Genomic DNA, 14,128 nt, shown 5'->3' with positions numbered 1-14,128 from the left:
ATTAATTGGAATTTTCATTTAAAATAACTTTATGTACAAATACTATGTATGTATTGGGTTATTTGTAGAATATAAATTTATTCAAAGCACATGAAATTGTTAGGAATGACCTTTTCCCATATTTCTGTCAACATAAGGATTCCGAACCAAAACAACTGCTCATGTTTTGAGGCCAAGCCAATCTCGGATATCCTGTTCCAAAGTGAAGCGTATCTCAGAGAGATCTTTCAGCATCGAGTGAATTAAATAGTAGTCGGACTGGACACAGTCTGGACTATAAATCAAGTGAGGCAATACTTCCCAACCACTTAATTCTAAATAGTTTTTAACAGGTATTCATAATGTGGCCGAGGGTTGTAATGACGCAATATTACGGTTTCATGTCTGGCCAAAAAAAAATCTAGTAGTTTTTCGGCCAATGGTCGCTTCAAACGAATCAGTTGCGTTCGGTACAGATTACATGTGATGTTCTGGCCAGATTTCAGCAGCTCATACCTTAGCGCCATGGTTATTTGGCTTTGGTGTCGATTCGGCTGAATGTCAACGTAGCTAATGATTCGATGCAAAAAAGAGTACCATCTATAATGTTCAAGCATGCGGACATGCAAAATCGTCCTTTAAGGACTCTCGGCTTCAGTCCATATGGTTGTTTTTGGATGAATCCAAACATTGTTAAATTGCTGATTGAGTGACTCCCAACAATTGTGCAAGCTCTTGTTGAGTTTAAAAACAACCTTCATGGAATAAAATTAAAATTACTTACCAAATTGATTCATTATCAATCATTGCTATTTGTTACTACAGTATCTTTATCTATTTATGAGGCTCAATTATTTTCCTCCCAAAAACATCCCAGCAGTTCTTGGTGACAGTCCCGAACTAGTGATTCTACCCATATTTTAGGGTGGGAACTAGTTACTTCAATAGCTATCGGACTAGTTATTTTAACACGGACTTGCCCTAAGCACGGGCTCAATTGACCCTTTTTGATTACAATGAGACTGTCCGATAGCTGGACTAAAGTAGTCAACGCATTGGATTCATATAACGGTTACAATGCGTCAGTTACTTTACTAGCTAACTAACTGGTTACTTGGTCAGCTACATAACTAGTTATTTTAAAATGTACGGGTGATAATTGACCACAAATACGATTTCTTGTAAACAAACCTTCGTTCGACAACTCTCAAATAGATTGCTAATTTAATTACTTTCTAAAGTACAGTACGAAATAAACGTTTAAAGTGACTTCATTATAGGTTACTAAGAGACACTAAAGTGACTATTGACTTCACGCTATGTTACATGGAACATCAGTATACTTAAGCAAAAACAAAAATAAACTGTATGAGAATTATATGAACACAATTTGTACGAATTACTCACAAAACGTTTAAAGTGACTACTCTCTACATTACTTAGAGACACTTAAGTGGCAATTGTCTTCACACTAGATTACCTGGGATGTATAAAGTAACCAATTGTCATTTCTCTGCACTACAAAGAGCAGAGTCAAATGACTCAAAATATATACTATTGGATTCAGCCTAGTGATAAGACATTAGTTTTTTTAAGAGATACATTGAAAATGTAAAATTTGGATGGATGGCAATGAAAATGTAATATTTTTTAAAAACATTGAAGAAACATTTGTAAAATGTTTGAATTTTATGTTTTTTATGTATTAAGTTTTATTTCAATAAATTTTAAGATACAATCTCATATTACAACAAATTTTCAATTTTAATTTTAATCACAAAATATAAATTAAGTATATTGCAATTTTCTTAAAATAAACATTTACATTGAACTTTAAACACACAAAAAGTAAAAACTAATTTCTTAACTTTCAATTTATATGTGTATTCTGTTTGTTTCTCCTTATTTTAGATGTTACAAATTTGGAATATGAAAAAATTATAGCAGAGGCTGGTAAAAATGTAACCATACCCTGTCCGGGTGTCACCGAACATTCTCTAGTGGATACATTGGTATGGAAAACAGCCACAACAACAATAGCACAATTTGCCAATCGTATACCCCTGTTACATAGTCCTAGAGTAAGTACCAATATATAGAATATGACAACTACAATATAGTATAAATCTAAAACATTTAAATATCTTGCTTTGTGTTTGCATATTTATGTGTAGGAGAATGTTAAATTGAAATCCTTAGAACGCATAAAATATTATTGGTTTCGGTTTTTAAGTCTCTAAGAGACAAATTATTTGAATTTATTTCATTTTTATCTTTTATATTTTTTTTGTTTTTTTTTTCATTCCTTTGGTTTAAGTTTATTTTCATATGGTTCATTTAATGTTAAAATACTCATGGTCTTTTATTTCATTTACTATGTGAAACATTTCTCTGCTGTTGACAAAATCTCCTGGGAGTGGTTTTTCTTTCTCTGTGCCATTGAAGAAAATTAAAAACCAAAAATGAAAAAAAAATAATCATTTTATATTTTTGCAAGGCAAACAATTTTTAATGTTTTAATCTATAAAACCAGAGAGATGAACAAAACAACAATAATGTTTATTAAATCAGAAAAATATTTAATTTATAGTAGCAATTTTATACAGTTTTTCAATTTATTATATTTCAGTATAAAAATAAATTGAATTTTATATAAACGCTGCAAAATGTATGATCAGCTAGAGTTTGGGTGCATTTTGCTTATAATAAATTAGAATTTTGAAATCTTAAATAACCCTCAAATTATTATCACAATTAGTTTAATAAATATGTCTTTAATAATAGACATAACCACAGGCACAAATACTTGTTAACTTGAAAAAGGTCAATATGACACTAAACTTCTTCAAACAGTCAGTTAAAATGCCATTGTATAATCAGTGCAGAGTAATCATATTAATATTTTAACTCATTACTTTGTAATTAGGTTAGGTTTCCAGGTAGCCACGAAATGAAAGAAGAGAATAGAAGCTCGCATGGGTCCCAGCAATGGTCCCTTTGTGTTACCTGAAAGTAGAAAAAACAGAAAAAGAGGGACAGATAGAAGTGAAAAGAGAGAAGATTGAAAAAGTTAAGAAGGAGATTTCAGAGGAAAGAGAGAGGGAGGAGATTTTTTTAAAAAAGTTGCGTGCCAATGAGTCTGCGGTTAATTGGGTTACTCTAAAGAGATCCCCAAGTCTGGTATTTTTAACCAATTACTTCTCATTATAAAGGTATTAATGCCATCAAGCCTCATATTCGAGATCTCAGAAAGACTATTTAGGGATCGGTGTTCCAGAAACCCTATGCGTAGATCTGCTGATGTCGGATAGTGACAAAGAAGATGAAAAATAGTCTCATCCTCCTCCTCGTTTTGACAACTTCTGCAGAAGACGTGGTATGGCAAGCCAAGTCTCCTAGCGTGGTTACCAAAGGTGCAGTGTCCGGTTATAACCGCCACTACACCACTCAATTGTGAGGGTGTAAAGCCAAAAAGATATGTTGTTCGTGTAATGCTTTCGCTGTGATTTATTGGAATCGAGAAACAAATTTTAATTTTTAAAAAACATTCAGCCTAACTACAAAAGAATTAAAGTCGATTTGAAGTCCATAAAGTTGACTATTACTTTAAATATCGTACCATAAAACAAATCTATATCTATAAAAATGAAATGGTCCATGTATGTAATCGCATCACTTGAGAATGGCTGGAGCGATTTGGCTGATTTTTTTTTATTCGATTCGAAATTTTCAGGAGGTGGTTTGTAAAGAAAAAAAAATCAAAAATTCCGGGTAAAACTTGAAAAAAATTGAGTATAGTCCACTTCTTATTACAGCTCCCTAAAGTATGCAGTACAAATTTAGATATTTTATTTGCTAATAAATAAGAACAGGCAGTTGTATGTGGTACAAACTTGAAGAACTAGCATTAGTAAATGCTACCGGGCGAAGCATTTATTTTATTATTTCAAAAAAAAGCTTTTGTTTTGAACTAAAAAAAAATATTTTCAATTATTTGAATGTATATGTTGGAAAAAGTTTTGAAGCTTTTTTCAAATACATAAAAACAAAAGTTATATTTTAAAATAAACTTGACTTTAACAAAAATTAACATTAAAATTTCTTTCATAGTTAGGGTGATTATTTTTTCGAAATATAAGTTTAGTTATTTGTCAAGTTAACATATTGTAATGTTTTTACCTTTTAAAAACGGTGGTTTATTTCCTTTAATTAAACCGGATACTTTTGATCAGAGTACGGAAATAAAAAATCGAAACGTTTGCTATCGTTTTGTTTTGTTCTTTGCAGTGAATAAAACAAAAACCAAACAAAAACAATGAGAATGAGTGTCCCATTTTGTTTTGTATTGTTTTTGCTCATGAGCGCAAACTGTACATTAATATAAACGTACGCAGCTATAAAAGAAAAGAGTAAGAACAATATTGAAACATTCTGATAAAAAACGTTTAACAAACGTTTGGTATTTGATTTACTCATTATAATAGAGAACACAGTACAATAAAAAACAAAACGAATAAAAAATACGTTTCTCTATCTGTTTTGTACTCAAATGTACGATTGTAACGGTAAATTAAATAATGAAGATGAGTGAAAAGCTAATCGTTTCTTTTCTCTCTTTGTCACTTGAAAAGTTTTTGTTTTGTTTTTGCTCATGTACAATACAATATAAAAATTTTGATTTGTTTTGTACATTTTGCAAACGTTTGCGAAGTGTTTTGTTTGTTTTCATACTCTGCTTTTGATTGCAAATAAAAGTAGTTTAGTAGTTTAAAATTTGTAACAACTCTTTAGTTATTTAAATTTATACAATAACAGTTTAAATAGTCACTCAGTGTTTTTATACACGTTTGTAAATTCGCATTAATATACAAACTTTATAATGTACAAGTATTCACTGGTAATGCAGTTGATGTCTTTACTTAGCGATGCTTCAAATTAGTCTTCTTGTTTAGTGTTCTCACGGCCAATTTATATATGCTGCATTACCATCTAGAAAGCTCTATTTCTACAATGCTCTTCAAACTAGAATATTCGAATTCTAGAGCTTTCGATGTTAATAAATAATCAATTGGTGTTGCCATACTTAGTTTGTTTAAAGTTTGAGAAGCACTGCTGTTTGAGAGACATTATGCAACTTTAAACCAGCCGTTAAAACAATTATATTAAATTCAAGTACAATTTCGTAACAGTATTTATTTCCATTAATTATCGCTTTCAGACCCCACTGTTCACTAAACGTATGAATAATTTTAAACATTTTAATGTTTGCCTACAATCCGCTTAATTTGAATTTGTATTTAGGCATTATTATTAATACATAATTTAAATTCCTAACATACATATATTGTATCTCACAACTTTTTCGGCATATTCAAATAACAAAACTTGCCCCAAAGAATACAAATATAAATTTGGCAATTTTCTAAATCAAAATCTATTGCAATAAATATGTACTACTAGACTAGTATGTATGTAGAAGCCAGTGAATGAAAATCATAATGGAAAAGTTTGTGCAAATATTATGACAGTGTATATAATTTTTGCCATAAAACACACTAGAGGATATCAAATTTATGCTTTTCCCTGTATCTCTCTTTCATATGATAAATAAAACAATTTTTGCAGAAATACTACAGCGACTTAAAACAAATGCATGTACAACAGTTAATAGGGGGCTACGTGTTAAGACAAGTAAAATGAAAGATTTTTTTTCGTAATTGTTTCAAAGGAACTCTATGAAAAATAATTTAATATATTTATCAAAGACATTTCATATGATATTAAAATTACCTTAGCAAAAGCAGTAATAGCATTTTATCTCATTATTGATAGCGCTAAAACTACCCAAAAGTTAAGCATGTAGTCAATGTATCCCTTATAGATAGTAATGGTTACTAATGCCTGATCATCTGGTTGACTCCAATTTATATATTTTGGATCATTTAACACATATGCGCTCTTTCTAGTGCAGAGAGAAGTCAATTGGTTACTTTAAACATCCATTATAATCTAATGTGAAGACAATTGTCACTTAAGTGTATCTAAGTTATCTAGACTGTAGTTGCTTTAAACGTTTATTTTGTGCTGGACACTAGGATGGCCTTTAATAAAGTTGGATTTTTGCCATTCTCACCCCCCAGTTCGGTGAACATTAGTAAAAAAAATCATCCTGAAAAAATTTTAGGTAAATCGGTTGGGCAAGCCCTCTAAAGTTTTGAGATGCATTTACAAGGGGAAAAAATGCATTTTTTTCAGTTTTTGTAAAAATTTTGCCATTAAAAAATTAATTTTGCAATTTAATTTAAAATAATATAAATGTGTACGTAATTGTCGTTCTAATGCGACATAAAAACAGAAATTGGTCAAAAAATTTTAAAGTTATTAAACAAGAACAAGAAATGTAGGAATAAAATTAACATATTTTGATAAATATTCAAATAAAAGCTCATTTTTACTTAAAATATATCCACATTTACTTGTATATGAGTTTTTGTCTTCGTAGGATACCGTTAACCTATTCGTAGGTATAACCAAAAAAAACTAAATTTTTTTAACGGCAGTTTCAAATCTCCATTTTCAAATTTTTAAAAATTTTGTTAAACAAATTTCAGAATTTTTTGATCATCTCATTGGGATTTATTGAGAATATAATAGGGAATAAAAACGGGAAAAAATTATGAAAATATCTCTTATAGTTTTTCCGTACCTGCGATTTAAATTTTAAAATTTTCGAGAAAAACCAATTGTTTGGCCATTTTTTTGGCGAATGAGCTCTATTTCCTTACTGTTATGAACTTTAAGTAAAACCTATTCAGAATATTATAGTCCAGATAATTCTAAATATACTCTGAAAGTTTTACTAAAATTGGAAAACGTTAAACCTTAAATCTTGAAGGACAAATTTTAATTTTGATACGTTTGTACATTATAAATTTATTCAAAGTACTGTTAATATTTATTCAAGAACTGCTCATATTTTGCGACCAAGTACGAATCAAGCCAATATCGGGTACTCTGTTCCCAAAGAATATTACGGTTTCTTGTCTAGCCGCATATTCTGGGCGTTTTTCGGCAAACCAATCAGTTGTTGTTCGGTACAGGTTGTGTGTGATGGTGAGGCCAGATTTCAGCAGCTCATAATAGATAGATTTTGGTAGCATCAAGTAAAGAGCTTTGGTGCAGATTCGGCTTGTTGACTGCGCTTCACATTCGATCTCTTACGATCTCTTCACAACTAATGCTTTGGTACAAACACAACTTTCTTTTATATAATTTTTCAATGTATTTCGGCTTCAATTCGTATGGTACCCAATTTTCCTGGTTTTTGATTATTCCTGCTGCTCGCATACGTTTTTAAATTTCTGCTTGAGTAGCTCCTAAAGTTTTTGTTGAGTTAGACAACAATCTTCATGGAGTAATGCCTCCAACTATTGGTTGTCAAACTTTTTCGGCTGCCCTGGGCGATCTTTGTCTTCCTCCTGAACCGAACAAACCATCTCTCACACATTGAAACCGATGCACAGTGTTTTTTTGGAAATGAATCTGCAATTCTAAACGGAGAATATTCAAGGAGTATTCACACAGTAACTAGTCACGTAACTACTTATGTAACTAGTAACTATTATGTACAATTTTCTGAAAATAAGCGAATTCACTTAATTGTGAATAAATTTGAAAGTAGTCCATCGATTTTTATGATCGATACCTCATTTCGTTCCTATTACATGTGGCTTTGCGATAAAGCAACAAACCTGAACAATTTCTGCCATTTTCGATTTTTCATGATTTTTTTAAAACAAAAAATTTTGCTATTTTCCCGTAAAAACTATATTTTTTTGTATGAATTTGTTATTATTACTCCGAAACTACTGAGTATATTGAAACGCAACATATATGTGAAAATTTGTACATAGCATGGGGAAAATATTTTCAATATTCAATCAATCGAAAGAAGAACATTAACTACTCAATTTTATGTATATCAAACAATAAAGTAAAATATTGTGAAAATGAGCGAATTCACTTAATTGTGAATAAATTCGTAAAGAGTCAATCGATTTTTATGATCGATATTTCATTTTATACCTATTTATCGCAAAGCCACAAACCTGAACAATTTCTGCCGTTTTCGATTTTTCATGAGTTTTTTAAAACACAAAAATTTTTCATTTTCATGTAAAAAATATATTTTTTGCTTCAATTTGTTAATATAACCTCGAAACTACTGAGCGGATTAAAATGCAATATATTAACAGATTAAACGCTATGTAAATTTGAACTTTTGAAGTTTACTTCAATAATATCGGTCTAACCCTTTTTGAGTTGTCATAAATTATGTGAAGAAACATCTATATAGTGGTTAGTGAAGCCTTTTTTGCTGTTGACCTGTGTAATCAGTTACATAATGAAAAGTAAGTTATTAACATTTGGTTACTGCTGAATAAAAGTGATAAACAAAATCAGAAAGGCACTAAAAATAACTATTTTGTTATATGATCCAGCTCAGAAAAAATTATCCATACAAGAAATTGTATGGTGTTGGGATTTCAGTTTGGTCCACCCTAATACTCATATATAAAAACAGATGATTTGTCACCAAAATATAAACTTATTGCTAAAACTTCACATAAATGCGAGCAGTCTATACAATGGAAACAAATATTTTATTTGCGATATGTATGAGCGAAAAAAATTCTAATAATAAATGATCAAAATAATTTTTCCACAAATTGTTTTTTATCACATACATATGTATGTATGTATGTATGTATGTATTATTTGTTAAATATCCTGTGATATTTTATAAAACATTTTTGCAGCAGCTTTTGTAAGTTGTTTAAGTGTTCGTGATTAATTGCTAAATTTTTTCATTTCATAATAAAACAAACACATTGAAATTCCAATTTTTTATGGCAAATTAACTACGAAGCATAAAAATATAGGATTTTCGGAAATAAAATAAATAAATAAATTAAATAAATACGCTTTAAAACAATATCATTGTAATAACAACTAAATAGATTGATTGATTTATTGATTTGAGTGCTTATGAAACCATTATGTTCTATAGAAATTTATCAAAATTTAATAATAATTAAGCTAACAAACAAACTTTGTTATTAAAACCTTAGAAATATTTCACATTGTGGTAGTCATAAATCAATATCTATATTCCATTGTTAATATTAAACCATACAAATTGCTAATTTAACATTTAATATTATTGACAATATGTTCCCAAAAAATAAAAACTAATGAAATACTTTCAACTTCATTTAAAATTACTTTGCCATAAAGCCCTACATATTGGATTTGCACAAGTATGACAAAATTACAAATTAAAAAAAAAGAATTGAAATAAATTTTGTTGAAAATTAATTCCCAACTATAAGTCTTCCTGTCATTGTCCAATATTGTTTTGATTTTCTAAAATAGAACTACAAAACAAACACCCACAATAATAAAATAACAAAAGGAAAATCATTTATAAATATAGTTTTACACAAAATCTATTAAAAACTGGATATGAAAACGTCATACATATGAGTGCAAAACACAAAAAAGCAATTTAAATCATCTACAATTAATATTGATCCATAACATTGTTGCTAAAGTTTCCTAAACAATCACAATAAAGAATGTATAGAAAATATTGTTTAAAGTTGTGCATTGTGTTTTTATGTATTTATTAAATATATGTTGGTTAGTATAAATATTAGGCTGGCTTCAATAAAATTATTTTTTTTTCCACTTTTTACTAATTTGCTTAGCACAACCGCTTATAAATAAGTAGTTACTTCGATATCATTCCAAGTGTCATTGTTATGCAAGTATCTTATACATAACTACTTATATATCAAACTAGTTGACCGCCCCGGCTTCGCCCGGTAGCATTTACTAATGTTCAAGGTTCTCCAACCCGCATACTCCTGCCAGTTCTTATTTATTTGCAAATAAAATATCTAAATTTGTACTGCATACTTTAGGGAGCTTTTTTATTACAGTTGACTGGACTCAAAAAAAAATGTCCGAGTTTTACCCGGAATTTTTTAATTTTTTTCTTTACAACCCATCTCCTGAAAATTTCGAATCGAATAAATAATAAATCAGCCAAATCGCTCCAGCCGTTCTCACGTGATGACATTACATACATGGACCATTTCATTTATATATACACGCAGAGAAAAAATATAATTGGGCATGGTTACTGTAACCATTTATATAGTGTTACAAGATTTTTAACTATATTATAGTCACAGTAACCATTTACATGATTGTGGTAACCATAATATGGTTAACTTACGATTCACATGATTGTATCAACCATATATATGGTTACAGTAAACAAATATATGTTTGTGACAACCATTTATATGATGAAGGACTTATCATATTATGGTGCTCTCGGCTTAAGGCTTATAATAATCTGAGAACAACATATTATGATAAAATTATTCATCATAAATATGGTTGCCACAAACATATATTTGTTTACTGTAACCATATATATGGTTGATACAATCATGTGAATCGTAAATTAACCATATTATGGTTACCACAATCATGTAAATAGTTACTGTGACTATAATATTGTTAAAAATCTTGTAACACTATATAAATGGTTACAGTAACCATGCCCAATTATATTTTTTCTCTGCGTGTATGTTTATAATAATAGAAGTAATGCGGACAGTAAGTAGCAGTCATTAAAAAGTATGTTACAAATCACTACCAAGTATTTGTTGCGTAATGAAATACTTTAGGTTCGCAATTTTTCTATTTTCGAAAAACTGGAAAAATCGGAAAACGTTTAAAGTGGTTTAGAATTGAAATCAAAAGAGTCAACTAAAAATTTAAAAATTTTCCGTAGTGGCAAAAAACTGTGTTTTTTTAATACAATACAATGAAAGTTGAAGACGGATACAACTGTATCTTTTTGGCGAAAGAGTAGAGAAAATGATGTGAGATTTTTACAGTGGGTAGATATAACCACTGTACATCAATTATTGCAAAAAGTAAAAATTTTGAGTTGACAATCTTCAGAGGAATTTAATATTAACACATAATTTAATCGTTAGTTGTATATTTATACCCTTCACCATGACCGGCAAGGGTATGTTTGTTATTCCGTTTTTAATTTCTACATTTTTCATTTACGACCCTACAAAGTATATATATTCTGGATCGTTGTAGATAGCGAAGTCGATATAGCCATGTCCGTCTGTATATTGAAATCAGCTTTCCGTAGCCCCCAAATATCTTACATACATGATTCATACAGCAATATATCGGGAATTCTTCCGGCTCGGTTGCTATTTTAAATCGACAAAATCGACCCACAAATGGCTGAGATGTAATGAAAAAACCGGGACAACCTCGTTTTTTCCACTATTTTTTATTTATATCTGGATTACTTAGTCATTAATATAGACAACATGGATATCTACTGATAGATATTTCAAAGTCCATTGCAACGATGTATAAAAGGCCGTAATTGGTTTTTGGACTCCATACTAATGGGTCCATCCTACTGCACATAAGTATAAATAAATAAATGTGTATATATATGTAGTTTATTGTAAATATGTCAATAATGAAATTTACCATATGTTGTATGCAAATGACCAATATTTTCCTAAGCTGTCCATCCGAAACACAGACAACCATCATTGTATAATTGTAATTTAATAGTTGTTGCAGAATTTTCCATAAAATTGTTAGGGAAATATGTTCACATATTGTTGAATTGATAAACCAACAAATTATTTTGAAATTTTAGATAAAATAATGCAATTGATGTCTTAAAAGCATTTAAACAATATATATGTATGTATATGGGACAGTTCATGTAAAAGCAATATAGTATGGTATGTATAATGTTTTGATACAAAGACATTAATAAGTCAATTTAATTACAAGTCTATTTCATAAGTAACTTTCACATAAGTACATTTCTGCTCATATCTGGCATTCATAATTTAACGGCTCTATGTTTTAGTTGAGGGTTATTTAATGGTATCTTTTTTTATACAATACTAGTTGATCGCCCCGGCATCGCCCCGCATTTACCAATGTTAGTTCTTCAAGTCTCTCCAACCCACATACACCTGCCTGTTCTTATTTATTTACAAATAAAATATCTAAATTTGTAGTGCATACTTTAGGGAGCTTTTTTATTACAGTTGAATGGACTAAAAAAAAATTACCGAGTTTTATCCGAAATTTTTGAATTTTTTTTCTTTACAAACCATCTCCTGAAAATTTCGAATCGAATAAAAATAATCAAAAACCGTTCTCACGTGATGCAATTAAATACATGGACTATTTAATTTTTATATATATATAGATTATTTGACAATTGATCATGAAAAGATTCACGACGAAACAATAAATTCGAAAAGAATCCAACGATTTTTATGATCGATATATCATTTTATTCCTATTACATGTGGCTTTGCGATAATGGAATAAATCTGAACAATTTCTGCCGCTTTAGATTTTTTATGATTTTTTTAAAACCAAAAAAAATTGCTATATTCACGTAAAAATATATTTTTTGATTCAATTTGTTATTATAACTCCGAAATTACTGAGTCGATTAAAACGCAATATATATGTGAAAACTTGTATATAGCATGGTGAAAATGTTTTCAAAATTCAATCATTGAAAAGAAGAATGTTAACTACTCAATTTTATGTATAACAAACATAAAACTAAAATTTTGTGAAAACGAGCGAATTGACTTAATTGTGAATAAATTCAAAAAGAATCAATCGATATTTATGGCCGATATCTTATTTTGTTGCTATTATATGTGTATTTGCGATAAAGTAATAAATCTGAACAATTTCTGCCGTTTTCGATTTTTCATGATTTTTTTAAAACAAAAAAAACTGCTATTTTCACGTAAAAAATATATTTTTCATTCAATTTGTTATTATAATAAGAAACTACTGAGCCGGTTGAAACGTAATATATATGTGAAAACTTGTATATAGCATGAGGAAAATTTCTTGAAAATCAATCAATTCTACAGGAATTCAAATTAAATTTCCTTCGTTGAAAGCAGTATTTGTAAGTTAAAATTAATGAAATATATTTGTTAAGAAAATAAATTCACACTAAAAAAAATTAAAATAACATCACTTAAGTCGGGTTTAGCAACATTTCCTATCACGTCTAAAATTTCACCTTTATTAGACTTTTTGATTCTGAGTCAAATAACGACATTTTTTTTTGGTTTTTTGGGCTTTAATGTTCAAAATATTATGAAACTTAATAGCACCGCCCACCCAAAAGTAGGCGTAACCGAAAATAGATTTTTGGTTATTTTACTCAGAATCAATAACTCTAATAACGGTGAACTTTATTTGATTTTTTTTTTATATATCCCATAAAAAAACTGAAAAAACTGCTTTAAATTAAAGTAACATAATAATTTTTCCTGTATGTAGACTTTCTTGGGCTACTGTATATCAAACAAAAAACTAAAATTTTGTGAAAATGAGTGAACTCAATTAATTGTGAATGAATTCGAAAATAATCCATAGATTTTTATGACCGATAGATATCTCATTTTGTTGCGATAAAGTAATAAATCTGTACATTTTCTGCAATTTTCGATTTTTCATGATTTTTTTTAAACAAAAAAAATGCTATTTCCACTATAAAATCATTAATTATGTGAAGAAACGTCTAAAAAAATTCACAATTTTACTTAAACATTTTTTTTAAAAAAAACCTATCCCTAGAATTTTAAATTTGCACCAAATTTGTACTACTGGAACCACAATACATCTAAATTGTGTAGTGGTTTAAAAGACTCTAAATTTTTTTTCGATTTTGTTGCCCTGTGTAATTAGTCATAGCTACCATATAAGGCCCGCTTCCAAAAATAACTTTAATGAGCATAAATCTCTTATAAATTAAAAAAAATAAAAAATTCATCGCAAATAACTTTCATATGGACATAAATCATACGACCTAATTGCATGTAGATCGGTCCATAATTAATCATAGCTGCCACCCTCTTCCGAAAATCACTAACGATAAAATATTGAAATTTTAAAAGAAAAGAGTTTTTGCTGATTTACTTAGTGTAGGTATGGCTTGACCGATCATACTTTCTTACTTGTTTTCTTTGGGGTT

General features: G+C 29.1%; 1 protein-coding gene across 1 annotated transcript in view; it reads left to right on the top strand.

The window, feature by feature from the left end:
• Ptp99A (Protein tyrosine phosphatase 99A) overlaps positions 1 to 14,128 on the top strand; it is a 584,596-nt gene that overhangs the window by 225,517 nt on the left and 344,951 nt on the right. Inside the window, exon 2 of the mRNA XM_065503698.1 lies at positions 1,891 to 2,060. Within this exon, the coding sequence (XP_065359770.1) occupies positions 1,891 to 2,060 (170 nt within the window). The remainder of the gene's footprint in view (positions 1 to 1,890; positions 2,061 to 14,128) is intronic.

This window comes from Calliphora vicina, chromosome 1 (assembly GCF_958450345.1).
Source record: "Calliphora vicina chromosome 1, idCalVici1.1, whole genome shotgun sequence".
Lineage (NCBI taxonomy): Eukaryota > Metazoa > Arthropoda > Insecta > Diptera > Calliphoridae > Calliphora > Calliphora vicina.
Note: the sequence above shows the minus strand (reverse complement) of the source record. Positions and strands in the feature narration are given on the sequence as shown.